Here is a 16,720-nt window from a genome sequence, read left to right on the forward strand (position 1 = left end):
TAAAATGCAAGAAGGAGTGTGCAGGAAAGCTGCCATTACCCTCCCCAATCCCAATCTGTTTTCCTCCAAAACCTCCCAGGGAGGCTATTCAGCCCGGTTTCCAGTGATTGTCGGAATCACCAGGCTAGCCCGCCTAACAACTCCTCCCCTTAAATGAGGCTAGCAGAGCGAGCGCTCCGTTAACCTTGTTTTTGCAATCATGTGTCAGCCGTGATTGCTGACACACTGTGGGGGGGGGAACCCCAGGAAGGCACCGCGCACTTGTGTGGTGCCTCCTGGGGCCGGGGCACCACTCCTCCTCCCCCTTCCCCCAGAGCTCCCTGGCAAGCCATGGCCGGGTGCAGAAGCGCCCGATCGAAGCCGCTGCTCTCCCCCACTGAACCCCATGAAGCTCTACACATTGATTGTGTGTAGAGCCTCAGAATCTGGTGTGATGTTTACATGCCCAAAAGCTACTCTATAAGCTCTTTCATATGATCATGAAACCAGGTTTGAGGCAGTATACTCATGGAGTCTATTCTCATGACTGCAGGAAAGTGGGGTAAGGGAGCCCAGCTTGCTTTCCTGCGGTTGTGGAAACTGCTGACATGGCTCTCGGCAGTTAGCCCACTTAAGTCCCCCCTCCCTCCAAAAGAGGTTAGCGGAGCTAGTGCTCCACTAAACTCATTTTACCGATCGTGAGTCGCCATGGCACGGCTCCATGCTGCGGCAACTCATGAGGAGACCCCCCGCCAGGAGGCTAAAACAAGCCTCCCGGTCTCGGGGTCTCCCCAGGATGGGCACTGGCACAGGGCCTCCTGGGACTCTCTGGGGGCCAGGCAGCCCCCGATCCCTGCAGGCCCTACCTGCTCCGTGACAGAGCTGGTAATCGTGTGGGCAGCCGATTTGGCCGCCCAGGGCTCCGCGGGTGCTCATGTGCGGGGAGAGCGGGCTTATGTCAAGTACCTCCTGTCCTTGATTGTGTCAAGTACCTCCTGTATTCTACCAAAGACAACCACATGGCTCTGTAGTCGCCAGGAGTTGACACCAACTGGACGGCACAACTTTACCTTCACCTACCTAATGCATCTGGTCACCATCAAGAGGGCTAATAATCAACATGATAAATAGGAAGGGGAACCAGACTGAGAAGAGACAGCCAAATCAAGAAGGAACGCCTCTTAATGGATAGGGCAGGATTGCTACATGTAGAATATACTGAAAACTACAGTTATAGAGTAGTAGAGAAAGAAATTGATTGTGGACAGGGACTTGAATGAAGATAAAATAAAGTGGAGCAGGCACACAAAGATTCAGAATAAGATGAGAAGTAAATGATTTGTCGGTGAAATGAAATCTCAGCTTACACTTTTCCAATTTACATAATTTAAACATTAGACGAAGAGAGACAAACTGATACACTGAATACTGCTACAACAGTCTACTGTACCTGTGATTCGAAGTGAACAATAGGAGAGGAGAGGTGGCATGAGCACTCAGGCAATTGACAGGGGATCCAGTACCCAAAATGGACCCAAATATACCTTCCTGCCACAAGCAACTGGTAGGCCATCCCACTACTTCAGAATTTATTTTAGTGAACGAATGCTCAATTATAGATGGGAGATAGGAAGCCAGTGATTATTGCTTGCCAACACAGGCCCCATCAATGTATTACCTGCAGTGGAGTGGTTGTCACCCTCTCTATGGCTATCTAAATATTCTGCCCATGCGTTTGCAGTAGGTCATATGGCCAGCGATACCTGCCTGAAGGGGGGAGGGGGGCGGGTGTCACTACTGTGATAACATTCCCTATGCACATGATTGGAAGCAGTGTTGGGGCAGTGCCAGAAGTGATGGCAACCATGCCACTCTGGCCAACATCACTGTGACCTCATTCTCTGGCACTTTTTAAAAAGTGCATCTCAGTTGTTAGCACATGCATCTCCCTCCCAGTCCTGAAAAAAAAGGAAAGAGGGACAGTGCAACACCAATTTTGTTCATTTGGAAAGAACTTTACTATGTTTATTTGTGCATAGTTTTCCCTGATGAAAAGGTTTCTACCTCAAAATGTGTTGGAACTTTTTCGAGAAATATATCGTTGTTGCACCATCCCTCCTTCCACTCATTTTGGTGTGGTGCCATCCCTGTTGTCCTCCTCCCAGTTTTGGAGGAGTCTTGTATCTTGTGTGCAGCAATGGCATAAAAGAATTTCCAAAGGTATGTTCTTGTAAAAGCTGCCTTATTCAGAATTGTATAATACAAAAAGAATGGCATTGGGCCATAATAATAATGATGATAACAACAACTACTACTACTACTGCTACTACTAATCAACTTTATTTGTTAGCTGCCCCATAACAAATTGTTCTCCGGCAGAGAGGACAACAGGGCCTTGGCAAAGTAGAATTGCTGATTAGCTTTTCTTTCACTTATGGAAAAAAGCCAGGACCTTTGTTTCATCTTTCCCAGACTTATCTTCTCACCACCCATGTTTCCTCTAACATGTGTTTTCAGTAATGGATGTTCAATCAACAGCTGAATCAAAGTGAACATTTTGTGTACATGGATCACTCACCTTCCACTTCCAGAATTGCAGGTTTTGAATAGGCTGTCCCAAGACTGTTCTTTGCTACACATCGATAGTGACCAGCGTCTTCTCTTTGAACATTATGGATCCTTAAGCTGCCCGATTCAAGAACAGCAATGCGAGCATTTTCCTGCCATCCAAAACAGGACCCAGAATGAAAACAGGGAGAGGACGTTTTATGTTGGGATGAAGGGTCTGACTGTGGGGACAACCTGGGACTTTTGTATCCAGCCCCCTGCACAACAGGATGGCAATTATGTATGAATTTTAACATCTGCTCACCTTTATGGCATTCTCTCCTTTGATCCATGACACTGAAGGCTTGGGATTCCCCATTGTGGTGCATGGGAAAACGGCTTTTAATCCTTCTATTATTTTCACATTTGAAGGAGGACGGGTTATTTTGGGTTCTGAAATTTAAAACAGCCAAAATGAAATGGAGATTTCAGGCACACATTCAAAAGCTACACAGCTAAAATGATACAACAGACCAATTTCCCTCTCGTGATTTTGTGCCATCAACATCCTTCCTTTCTTACAGCTGAGATTGGCTGTCCTAAGCAGAAGAGGTAGGGGTGTGTGTGTGTGATTTCAAGTAGAAAATAGGTGGGTGGGAGTTGTTCAACTGTTTCCCTGCCTGCCACTGTCCCTCCCCCAGATTGTTTTTCCTGTAGCTCATTTTCAGTTTTAGAGCCTGGTTGGGAGAAAAGTGGCTGGAGGGAGAGGACTGAATGGGAAATAACAACTGGTAGATGAAGAGTCTGGCACCCTCCTCTCATCTAGCACTTTCCCACTTAAAATCATCCGCCCATCCTTGCCCTCCTTGGCACTTTCCAGATTAAACCCTGCAGCAGTGTCACTACGGATCTGCTAAGTGTGCTTCCATACTTCCTGTGTTGTGACACCACAGTCCCTGCACTGACAGCAGTCAGTGCTGTCATGGTGCAGTCAGTGCACCATTCATATTTCTGATGCCTTATTTCAGATTTTATCTTTCCGTTATAGTGCTACCATGTTGCATGTGTGTTGAAAAAAAGTAGCTGTTTTTCCCGTTTGAGATTCTGGGGATTGTTTTCAATACAATCCTGTCAAGCCGAAGCATTTTACGCCTGTTGTAGTGTGTAATCTGGAAAGCGCCCTCATCCAGCTTTACTGGTGTTTGGTGGTGATCTGCCTTTGAAGACACTGGTCTGACTCTGCTGCAAGTAGTTCCATCTCCAGTCCTAAAAGAATTCCATCATTGCAAACCCACAAATTAACCTTATTGTTGTTTCTTTTTCATTGTTCTCTGGGCTTCAGTGTCACCACAACAAGCAGTGTGAGTATTTGTCTTTTGAAGACCTCAGATCCAACACCCAGTCCTTCTGGAATCTTTTGTTTACCTGAGGATGAACTTGGATAGAGCAGGTCACTGCTATACTATAAAACGGATTAACTTGCCTATTCTCCATTGCCTTCTGCTTCCCAACAATTAACAGGGAGTACCCTTCCTCTTCTGGTCATTCACCCTATCATACACAGTCATAGCAGAGAGGAGAAATACCATCAAGGAGAGATATCCAGTCCTATCCTGATTTTTTTCATAATAGCCACTTCCTCTTCTGTACTTGCCCTGAGATTTGGTAATGTCCAGATCTGTCCAAACTGTTGGAGTTTGTGCTTATTTCGCAAAGCACCAAGGAAGCTATCACTCCAGTTAAAGAGGGTAGAGTTTAATTGTTGCAGCTATTTAAGTAACACACATGGAGATCACTGTAGAGTCTAAACTAAACTGATTTATTGGTGAAGTACATTTGATATAGGAAAGACCCATCCTATCTATCAGCAACATAATGAATAGGTAAGGAGAGAGAGAGATGTTTCCATCTGCTCTCTATGAGGAAAGGAAGGGATTCTGACTCAGCATAGGAAGTACCTGAGGAATCAAGGCAAGGGTCATAGAGTAGAGGAAAGCAGGGACAGGTAAGGAGACCCTCACTAACTACCTCTGCTCTCAACTGCTCCCTCAGTGGTCATTAGAATAGTTGGTGCAAAAGGTCAATGCACTGAAACTCCATCTCCAATACAGACCCCTCCAGGACAATACTAACTGAACAAAGAGGCACCTTTTTAAAAGTGGTGATTCTCTTTATTGAGCAGGGGAGAGCAACTGGCCCTATCCAGCCCCAGCACAGCATCCCTCCAGTGGCTATTGTTGGTGTTTATCTTATGCGGTATATAAATATTGTAGTCATTGTCCAATATTCACCATCTATATTTTCATGGATGAAGCTTGTATATACATAAAAAGGTTCCACTGGAATGGAGTCCAACATTATAGATTAGGACTGGAACAACCGCTATATGAATGCAAAAAGCAGATATTTTTTTCTACAGATAATTACAGAGGCTATTTTGAATATTTACAATGGTGGTCCATATAATGGCCCATGTTATTACATATGTCATTAGATATTTTCAGATGAGGACAAACCTGAATGGTGATTCAACTGGATCCTAAGGAGAAGACTAACATCCGTCCCGCCATCCTCAGCACAATACTTACTCATACTTCACCTGTACTTACTTACTCATACTTACTCATTTTCACCTGTAACGCCCCACAACTTTCTGCTGGGACTCCTACACCATTGTTGGCTGTGCAGCAGTACACCCCATCGTCACTGTCCTCCACACTTAGAATGGTTAGGAGCTGCCCGTGTTCTCGTATGCTGTATCGTGTGTCAAAGAGCCTAAAAATATAGTGAAACGCTTTGAAAGCAGGCAGCGGGGAAGGCCATGCAATATAAATCTCAGCGTATTCAAAGCTATTAAGTAGGCTGATATGCCAGTTCCTTGGGGCAGGAGTCAAGGGCTGACATCCAAACTAATGCTGTGTTTGTACAAACACAATGCGCCAGCACAAAGATGTTGCTCCATCCAGACTCACTAAGTCATTCCACACAGTGCACACTAGTGCTGCACTGACACAGACATGTTTGCACTTGTATAACACAGTGGCACCCCTATTGCTGTGAAATCTCTTCTGCATATGTTTTGCAGGCAACTTTGGGGAATGAACACAAGGGCTCAACTTTTAACATATCTCCAACATCTCACTACTACACAGCCTTTGTACACAACCATTGTACAAGTGCAGCATGAGTTTCAATGTCAGCCAAGGACTCCATGTTACCAGTCTATCCACAAATGTCCTGGAATCCACAAGTTCTCAATGATCCCTCATTTTTGAGGAGTGTTCTGTTTTTTATCTTATGAGCTATCGCCCAGTCCACTTGGTTTTACAAAGTCTCGCTGCAAAAGGTTTCTAGATAAGTTGGGATTCTTTATGGAATTCTCTGGGAAAGCTCTATTTCTTGGTTCTTTCCCCTCTCCTTTGTTTAAAATTGTGCTCATAATAGAAAGCTGTTTTGAGCCTAAGGGATAGGACAGGATATAAGTAAATAAAACAGAGCATGTCGAGGCCTGGCAGATTTGGAAAGGAATGTAGGATGTATGTGACAAGGAAGGAAACTTCAGAGACAGAACAAGATGGGCACTATTGCAAATTACTGGGGCAATATCATAGGAAATATTTAAAATGACCAGAAATAATGAATTACATAAGTTCCTTCCTAGAACTGATTCTGACAACCCAGTTATTGTCACGGGATGTGGGCTGGCAGATGTGTGGCAATCACTGAATCCACAGTTTCACTGCATAACCAAATTGTAACTCATCATCCCTCTACTACTCAATTACTCCCATTGTATTTCACTATCAAGTGATACAGTAAAGCATGAGATATGCACACGCTTATTTCTGACAGAGCAAAACCTCAATCCACCGCAAATTAGTGTGGCAGTAGCTAAAAGCCAATCTACAAATTAGGCAAGATGAGGTGATAGACTAAGTGGCAGCAGTCTGAACTATGGCACTTCAGACCACAGATGTGGTTCATATTTTTGAATGTTCCTTTATATAAAAGGATCCCTACATGAGGGTAAAGTAGCACCTTGGCTAGAAAGGCTTAGTGTAACCGTTTCCCTAATGTGCTAGTTCACTGTATGCAGAGAGCATTTTACCTAAAATGAGCATTCAAAAACATTACACACTTGCATGCTTGTAGTCTTCAGCACAATAGTGCAGAATTCTACCACCACATTCTGTGTAATGACTGTGTAATCAGTCAATGTGTTTCGCAGCCATGTTGTTCCAGGCAACAACCACAATAACAACGAATTCATTATCTGGGGGAAGAGTCACCTTTCCGCAGATACAAAATGTTACAGCCCTACAGGGAAAAAAGGGACAACCCTGAAGGAAGATGTCTGGACTATGTGCAACAAATAATAAACAAATACATATATACTATGCAATAATTTGATTGGCATAGAAATGTCTCAAGGATAAACTGAATTCGCACTCCCTGGCTGACATCCTGACAACGCAGCGCCAGCCCCAGTCTAGTTCACGAAGGGGCCTCACGGCCCCTTTGGGAGTTAAATGGCCGGTGCTGCATTCGCAGCACTGGCTGGACTTCCAACTCCTGAACAGAGCCACACAGCTCCATTTGGGAGCCAGACTATGCCCCCCGTGTCTGACGTCAGACGCGGGGTGAGCGGGGCCACTGCTGTGGCCACACACGGGCTGCTGGCAGTCAGGCTCTGCACATGGTGGGGATCCTGTAGTGAGTGTAGGGTTGGAGTCAGAAAGAAAAAAGAGGGAAAGGAGAAGAACAAAATGGCGTTGTTTCTGAATAAAGTCTTAATTAAGCCTACATAAGATTACTTTGTGTTTACGAGGGAAGCAGCTATAAAACAGTGTGCTTAGGTTATTGAGGATGTCGGCCCCTGGCTTTATTATAAGATAACCTTTCAATATCCTTGATATTTTCCAATATTGTAAGATTCTTCCATATAATGATTAATGGCTGTAAATAGTCTCTAGTTGCAGTCCTGAAAACAGGCTGCCTAAATCTCACGGACTTCAGTGGAATTTAAGCACCTCAGCTGTCTGCAGACTTTGAAGCCTGTAATATGCATGCACTCAGAAGTGCAAAAGTATCTGCAAGCATAACTGGTATATACACCAGCATTCCTGAATCATTTAATTACAAATAAAAACTAAGAACTAGCTCTTAATGAGAATATGGTGGTTAATTTTGCATGACTCATGCCTGACCTCTCAAAAACCAATGGGCATAACTAAAAATTAAAAGTCCCATTGATTTAAAAGGGAAAGAAATAAGCACATGCTTACCTCTCTCTCACTGAAGTCAGTGACACTGAGACTTAACTTTCTGAAGTTTAGGAGGATAATGCCAAACGCCTCTATATACGTAGCCACATCGAATAATGTAGTCATAAAAGAACAGCTGCAACACTCTTAGGACAGAGGGTTCTGTGTGATGATAGTTTAGCTAAAAGTTAAGAGAAAACTCATCTAGTGCAAACTGACAATTGTGGAGGGCGGGGATTGATTACAAGTCATGATTCTTCAAAACCATTTAGCGCTTACCCCTGATGTTTCACATGTTACCAAGTGCAAACCTGGGTTTGCCACCAACTGTGCACTTCCCAGAGGGTCGCAGCCTATCTATGCTCATTGTACAATATATTTTATTTATTTATTTATATCTATTGTTCAATTTATATACTGCTTTTCATTGAGATCATCTCAAAGCAGTTTACAACATAGTTAAAACAATACACAATTAAAACACAAAAAGCAGAGCTATTCCTACACAATTAAATACTTTTATAAAAAATTATAAATATTTTTATATTTATAAAAATAATCTCTATTTAAACATTTTAAAACCGCTATACAACAATTATAAATAAAACACAGAGCAGCAGACAGTAAAAACTAACCTCATTTAAAAGCCTGGGTGAAAGAAAACTTTACTTGTTTTCTAGAAACTGGGAGAAGCTGAGGAGCGGATGCCAGCCAGGAGAGCATTCCAATGCCTGGAGGCAAGGACTGAGATATGTGTTTGCAACACCCACACCTCATTTTTTTAGGTGTATGTATGCCTATTAAAATAATGTGTAAAATAATGTGTGGAGTGGCTCTATGACATGGTGTGCCAGCAAACAACAAGGGATCACGATGGGGTGTAATAATAATTGCGGGGGGGGGAGACAGCTGCCGAACAGGACACTACGCTTTCTAGAGTCACCGATACCTTTTGTAGGGATACCCATGCATTGTAGCTCTTTAGTGAACATGAATCTTACCTGATAGGAATGTTATTGCGTGTCCAGGTAATCTCTGCCTGGGGATTAGATTCTACTACACACACAAAAGTGGCCACGTCCTCAACTAGGGCATCCACTGTTTCCAAAGGGGTAGTAATAACGGGTGCTATTGAAACAAAGAGGAGACAATGAAGATGGTTTGAGAAAATGAGTGTAAGCCTCTTCATAGAATCCGGAAAATGCAGAAGCATTCAAGGCAAAAGCTGGTTTCATTAAAACAACCTGAAGATAAACAAGTATTGAAGTATAGACAAGATAAACCTAAGTATGTACACCGCTCTGGGCTCCTTGGAGGAAGAGCGGGATATAAAATGTAAAAATAAATAATAATAATAAACAAGTATTTATAGTGAGGCCTACCAGAATCTTCCATGGCTGCCAGACCAGTTGAAGCCTGCAGAGAGACTCAGTCATAAGCAAAACCTGGGTTGGAACTACTCTAGATTTCCCCCCTCTCTTTGACCTTTTAAGTCATTTAAATGTTTATCCCACCCTTCTACCTAGGAGCTCAGGATTGCATACAATCTTCTCTCCTCACCCATCTTATCCTCACAACAACCCTGTGAGCGACTAGTTCACGGCCACTCGATGAGCTTCATGGCTGAAATAGAAAACACGGACTGGACTTCCAAACATGAGTATATTAAATCATGGAATCTTGAGCACAATTAAAGTAGGCAGCTTACACAAATTTATTAATTATTTTTTATATTTAATTGTATAAAAACAATTATATAGTTTGTTTATATATGATGGGAATCATGTTGAAGAAAGCGCTCTCCCAGGTCACGCAGTCCTAGGCTGTTTAGGGCTTTGAAAGTAACTACCAGCACTTTGTATTTTGCCCGGAAACATATCGGCTGCCGGTGCAAATGTTTTAAAATAGGTTTAATATTTTATATAATAGGCATAATATTTTTTCAAAATGACATTTCTCAAAAGGCCAGAGTCCTTCCTCCTGGGAATAACAGAAGAAGTGCTTCCTAGGAGAAATTTAACATTTTTTATGTATGCAACCACAGCGGCCAGGATAGTTTATGTGCAAAAGTGCAAAGACACTAAAATGCCCTCGAAAGAAGACTGGCTGATAAAAATTTTGGAATATGCAGAGATGGCAAAGCTCACTACATTTATAAAAGAAGATAATTTTGAATGTTTTAAAGAAGATTGGGAACCTTTTTTGCTTTATTTAAAAAATTATTTTCCCAATATGGACTTTTCAGTAGGGTTTGAAATATAGTAATAGCAGCAGGTCGGGTTGGGTAAAACCGAGTAGTAACGGAAGCAGTTTGTATATTTTGAACTACTATAGCAATGGCTCATATGTATAGTTATTGTGAACCGTGCAGATAGGTGAGCTGGAAGTCAATATTTATTTATGTGCAGAGTTAGGAAATGAATGTAATTGAATGTAAAAGTTATTGTAAAATCTAATAAAAATTTAAGAAGAAAAAGATAGGCGTAATATTGTCTCACAGAGAAACTGTGAAAAGCTAACTGAAGTTTCCGAACTACATACAAAGGCAGACTCACATAGAGCACATTGCAGTAATCAAGCCTAGAGGTTACCAGTGATTTATTTTTAAATGTAAATCACGACAAAATTTAAAATCATCATGATTAAGAACAGTATTAACAGCATAATATACGCAGTTTGCAAATTAAAATGCTATAAAATCATGTAATTAATAGAAACGTCTTCTGCAACCGGGAAGTCTTCACATGCCAGAGTGAGAGCAGGAAGCATTGCCCTCACTCTGATTTGACTTCATGACAATACCACATAGCCAGTCAGTTCTGCCTATGTGGCAATGCCTGAAACCAAACCAGAATGACTGTTGCAGATTCCTGCCTTCTTTCTGGAATCGTCAAAATCAAACATGGTGACAAAGAATGAATGGAAGTATAACTGCCACCACCTCCAGGATCACAAACAGATGACAAAAAAAGAACAGATAGTCCACCCCCTGCCCTCCTTTTGAGTAAAAATGTTCCTTTTAAAGCATTCAGCTAAACCCTAATTCATCCCTTTTTTACATATAAGAGAAGTGTGAACCACCCCCACTACCCTCACAAAATTACACAGAGCTCATTAAACTTATTTTAATAGCCCTACCCCCACCCCAAACAAATTCCTACAAGATGTTTAACTTGAGCAGGATCCTCTGAATTTCTGCCAAGTTTTACAAGAGGATAAATTCACTGGCAACTCTTGCCAATATCCTTATCTACAGTTTAGCACCCACCTTCTAATTTCTTCTTCTTTGGAAGCTTAGCACATATGGGTATATAACTCCTACATACAAATATAGCCAACTATGTGTTTAGTGCAATATCTCAGCAACTGCACTGAAGGATTGTAAATACTTTTGTATCACGTCCTAAAATTATGATTGATTGAGATCAAAAGAGTGCCTCCTAGGAATTTTTTTTGCACTACATGCTGCTATTGGCATGCATAGATATACTGCAAACAATCCTTTCAATATACATCTGCCAAAGACATCCATCCAACACTTGGAGTAAGAGATATTGTTGGCAGCTGTGTTCTGCACTTCCTTTGCAGCATGCCATTGGAAATGCTGCAAGTGGCAAGTATCCCCCTAAGCATCACTGAATGCAAAAACATTGCCCTATGCATACATATATTACAAAGTGTACATTATTACAAAGAATGAGCAAAGTGAGCTTATGCTAGAGGGTAAAAAAAGCAAAGAAGAAACCTTTTCCCCAAAGAAAGCCAGCAATTGATAAGGTCTAAATCAGGGATGGCCAATGGAGGAGGCGCAAAGGCTGAATCTGATCTCTGATTCAGTGTTACCTGGTCTCTGGCAATCCCACCAAAACCCATAGTTACAAAGTCAAGGTTGGGGGGGTCTAGTAACACATTGCAAGCCTTCCTCGCTCTTAGTGGTCTGAGTCTCAGATTCTTATTCTTGGAGCACAGATCCCATGTCCACAAGAGCTGGTCTTGCAGTAGCAAGCCTGACTTGTCCCCTTAGCTAAGCAGAGTCTGCCCTGTTTGCTTATGAATGGGAGACTAGAAGTGTGAGCACTGTAAGATATTCCCCTCAGGGGATAGAGCCTCTGGGAAGAGCAGAAGGTTTCAAGTTCCCTCCCTGGCTTCTCCAAGATAGGGCTGAGAGAGATTCCTGCCTGCAACCTTAGAGAAGCCGCTGCCAGTCTGTGAAGACAATACTGAGCTAGATAGACCTATATGGCAGCTTCCTATGTTCCTATGTTCACCACATTTCACAAATGCCATTTTTAAGGAGTACAGTACTCCTAAGATTTTTTAAGCAGACAGGGGGCGGGGGGCAGGGGGGTTGTGTGAAAGTAGCAAAATAGTAATTGCAGAAACATATCTTGTAGGTTCACACATTAAGGATTTGGGATTGGCTGCAGCTCATGGGCGTAACAAGATTCAAGTGTGCCCTGGGACAAAAAGTGAAGATGGACCCTTGTCTCTGCACCTTATCCCCCATAAGGGGAAGAGCAAAGAGCAAGTTGTCACTGAGGCAGCAGCACCCTGCTTCCTCAGGGACAACTGTCCACCTCCCCCACCCCCTGTTCAATTAAAGTTACACTCCTGCTGCAGCACTTCGTTATAACTCCTGATCATGATTAATCTTTCTGCCATGTAAAACTACTCCTGTAGCAGTAACACAGACAGGACCCTTTGTGTTCCTGACAGCCCTCAGACCCAATTCTCTTGTTGATGCTCTCTATCTCTCAGAGGGGCACCTAGGCAATTTTGGAGCCTGGACCTAAAGTCCTTTGGAGCCCCAGCACACACAGTATTTTAAGCACATTTTTAATGGGACCACACCACCCAGGACAGACTAAAAAGGATTTGGAGGCCCCCAGGGGTGTGTGGAGACCCTGGACTTCGGCCCCAAAGTCCAGGGGTAAGAGTGCCTCTGTTATCTCTATCGCAGAGGTAAATATCTGCAGAAGCAGCACAAGCTTCTCCTAGTGTTTACTTGTCAGCTTGTTTACATCTTAAAAAGCTTTGTGTGACACTTGATAATACATATAATCCTGGATTATTATTATTTTCTTTCTCAAGGAAGAAATCTCATTGAGACTTCAGTGGCATTTCACTGAGGATCAGTAACTTTCACACAAAGAGGCAGGAAAAGAAAATGGATTACATCAAGTTCATTATTTTATGCTTAAGCAACAAAGTGTCTTGTGGCACCTTAAAGGCTAACAAATATATTGTGGCCCGAGCTTTCATGAACCTGGAAACTAACCGGGAGCCAAAAGATTTGCCCTTGTGACTCAGCCTGTTCTGGCAGCCAAGCTGTTGACAACACTATGCAATCCATAGTGCTATTTATTTTTATTTATTCGATTTCTATACCGCCCTCCAAAAATGACTCAGGGCTGTTTACACAGAGAAATAACAAATAAACAAACAAACAAACAAACAAATAAGATGGATCCCTGTCCCCAAAGGGCTCACAATCTAAAAAGAAACCAGCAACAGTCACTGGAGGTATTGTGCTGGGGGTGGATAGGGCCAGTTACTCTCCCCCTGGTAAATAAAAGAGAATTCACCATGGTTAAAAGGTGCCTCTTTGCCAAGTTAGTGCTATCCTGTACATGCTTACTCAGAAGTAAATCCCACAGTGTTCAATGGAGCATACTCCTAGTAGTAAGTGTGCTTAGGATTACAACCAGAATTGCCTACATGGTCTTCATGCCAGTCTGTTCCTAAATTGCATTCAAACTCTCTGTCAGAACTCTTATGAGGAGGAATTCTTCCTCCCCTCTGATATCTGATATGATCTGTGAAAAATCATTTAGATATTCATCCTGAACTGATTAAATCTATGTGCCTAACCAAAGGCCCTAAATATCAAATTACATTATATGCAACTGAGTGTTTCTGTTCTCAAATGATTTGGGGTTTTCTTTTACTGAAAAGTTGCAGTTAAGAGCAGAAAGATAGCTCTGAGGAGGCGCTACTTAACCCTTTCACTTCCTGCCACCTAGCTGCTCAAAATTACACCTTTCAAGAGGTTCTCCCAGCAGTTGGAGGGAAAGGTACAGGGCCCCCATATTTACTCCTGTGTGTTGGAAAGCAATTGGGGTAGATTTTACGGGACAAATGGCATGGGGATGTGTGCATTTAGCAATCCCTTTCCCTGCTGGACCTCTGCTCCCATTTTCAGCCTCCCACAGCTGCTTTTCTTTAAAAAAACAAAAACACACTGAGAGGAAAAATAATATACATTTCTATTAAGTATAAAGGGAATATATATATAAGTTTGCCCATTAAATAAAGTTATTATTGTTGTTTATTATTAAACATAAACATAACACACCCACTGAACTCAATCATAGTTGAAAGTGTGGTGTGGCTAGAACATGTCCTGTATAACTATTCTGTGATGTGTTAGTATTGAATACAATGCTATCTATCTATCTATCTATCTATCTATCTATCTATCTATCTATCTATCTAAACTATTTTTATGTAAGGTATTATTATACACCTTCAAACATATATATACATAAAATATAAAGTGCAGGAACAATATCCAGTATGTAAAATTCTTTACTTTGATCTATTCCATGTGTCTGTAAATACTTTATATTTTATATACACACATACATATTGATTGTATTCCTATGGAAACTTAATGGCTCAGTCCATTTAAGTTTCTATAGAACTACAATCAGTATTTATATGCCTGTATACAAAACATATACAGAGACATGCAGAATATCTACCAATGGGTATAAAGAATGTATTTAAGTATTTGTCCCATGCACTGCAGCCTGATCCGAAAAATATGTTTACCTGGAAGTAAGTTCCAATGAATTCAGTGAGGTTTATTCCCAAATCAGCATTCATAGGATTGCAGCCAAAAGCTCATTCAGCTAACACTATACTATAAAGGTTCCCATCTCATCACTTGCCTTTGATATGATACGTAGGATAAACAGACTTCCCACACAAACAGCAGTACAGAGAAATGTCTTACCCATCAGAGCACACTTTATGCCTGTTTGTAAATATAAACGGGACACAGTTCTTCTTCAGATGTTACAGAGGCAATTACAGAGAGAGGAGTTCATTCATGCAGGCCTCTAGGGCTTACACATACATTCTTTAGCCTGGGCTGCCCCATTCGAGAAAAAGAAAAAGAAACTCCTGAAGCAATAGCAAAGAGGAGATGCAGGCTACTACACCAACCTTTTGGGAGTTTCTCAGCCAGGCTGAAGGCCGCCAGAGCAAAGATTTGTACAAGTGGAATGTTCAGCAAGTCTTTCATGATTAATCCTGTGGAGAAAAATGGATACATCTTCTTCAGTCCAAGACAGGCATATTCCTTGTTTGTTTCACGTCAAAGCATGGTTTGTTACAAAGTTCCTCTCAGCCACTGACTCGGTGGGTTCTAAGTATAATCAGGAATTCTCAGACTTGGCTGCAGTGATGGACATGACCAGCTGGTGTACTTCCACTTAGGTCAGTATCAAAACGTGGGGCTCATGAAACAAGAGAACGCAAATCCCTTCAGAATTCCTTTTAAGCAAACAGTGAGGCACACAATGCCTCGATGCCTTTCTAAAATAATAGCTTGACCCAGAACAGGAGAAGGTGTTAGGCTTCAGCCTCAGCCAAGGGTGAATATACCCAGTGTTCCTTTTTTATACTCTATGCTTTTAAAAAATCCTCTTCCACCACTGGATCATACCAAAGGTCCATTAAATCTAGTGTTGTGATCAGATACCTCTGGGATGTGCCCAAAGCAAAACAGCCTTCCTATGAAACTGCCTTATACTGAATCAGACCACTGGTCCATTTAGCTCACCAGCTGGGCTGGTGGCACCTTTTCAGGGTTGCAGGCAGAAGCCTTGTTCAGCCGTCCTGTGATCCTTCCATCTGCAGATTCTGGCGAAGGAGTAGGACTGTATCTGGGGTCTTATGGATAAACCTCTCCTGGTGTTTAATCCCAGCCCTTCCTGTCTCAGAATATAGAAGCTGTATATGAATATGGAAGAATATGTATACTGTCTCAGAATATGGAAACTCCATTTAGCTACACTTTTTTTAAAAAATATTTCATTGAGGATTTATTGTCATAATTTTTGACAATTATCAGAACAAGTACAACATAAGAAGAGTCAGCCATCTAAGTTGCCAGCTGTTCCGAACATCAGATGATTTCATGCAGAATTACTCAAATGAGATCACATCCAAGGAGGTTAAATGATTTTCAGTTTATAGTGCAAAATAATAACTCATATATCATAGATGCTATTTCCTCAGAGTTCGTTGGTGAGTTCATTCAGATTGATGATGCTTGGACATTAAACCCATTAAGTTAAAAGACCATTGTTTTTTCAGCCAGGTTCAGGAAAGGATTAAAGGTCTCTTTCTCTCTTTCTTAGAGAGGGCATTTCCCCTGCTATGGGTGGGATTGGCAGACAAAAGGCAAAAGGCAAAGGAGGAACCAGCGTTTTCACTGGCTCTCAGACTGGTGCACGCATGGGCAGAAAAGCCCGAAATCGGGCGATAGCTATCATTTTGGAGGTAGGTGGGCTTGGTTAGGAGGGGTATCACTGCCCTCTCCACCACCACGCCACCGTGCTGCAGTACGGCGGTGATTTTAACGTTAAAAAATAGATTTGAACTCCCCCCTCCTTTCTCCCTTGCCACTGGGGCGGCAAATCTTTGGCTGCCTACAGGCGGCAAAGAGCTTAATCCACCCCTGCATGCTGTGCTGCTCCACACCGATTGAGTACTGAGCAGTCTCTCTGCACCAGATGCAGCTCTGCTACATCCCAGTTTGGCTGCTCTGGCTGTCAGCCACTATTTTCAGTTCTGAATTAGTAATTCATAATCACTGGCAAGAGTCCTCCAGAAGTAAATAAAAAACCCACTATCTAGTT

The 16,720-nt window shown here is 42.2% G+C and overlaps 1 protein-coding gene across 1 annotated transcript in view; it reads right to left on the reverse strand.

Annotated features, from left to right (window-relative positions):
- The window catches only part of MUSK (muscle associated receptor tyrosine kinase), a 70,026-nt gene extending 54,861 nt beyond the window's left edge, over window positions 1-15,165 (reverse strand). The window contains exons 1-5 of the mRNA XM_053292410.1: window positions 15,021-15,165; window positions 8,792-8,918; window positions 5,150-5,301; window positions 2,852-2,979; window positions 2,558-2,699 (exon numbers count right to left, since the gene is read on the reverse strand). Coding sequence (XP_053148385.1) covers window positions 2,558-2,699; window positions 2,852-2,979; window positions 5,150-5,301; window positions 8,792-8,918; window positions 15,021-15,129 — 658 coding nt within the window. The 5' untranslated portion in view covers window positions 15,130-15,165. The remainder of the gene's footprint in view (window positions 1-2,557; window positions 2,700-2,851; window positions 2,980-5,149; window positions 5,302-8,791; window positions 8,919-15,020) is intronic.
- Window positions 15,166-16,720: the final 1,555 nt, after the last annotated feature.

The sequence above is a fragment of the Hemicordylus capensis genome, chromosome 2, assembly GCF_027244095.1.
Source record: "Hemicordylus capensis ecotype Gifberg chromosome 2, rHemCap1.1.pri, whole genome shotgun sequence".
Classification (NCBI taxonomy): domain Eukaryota; kingdom Metazoa; phylum Chordata; class Lepidosauria; order Squamata; family Cordylidae; genus Hemicordylus; species Hemicordylus capensis.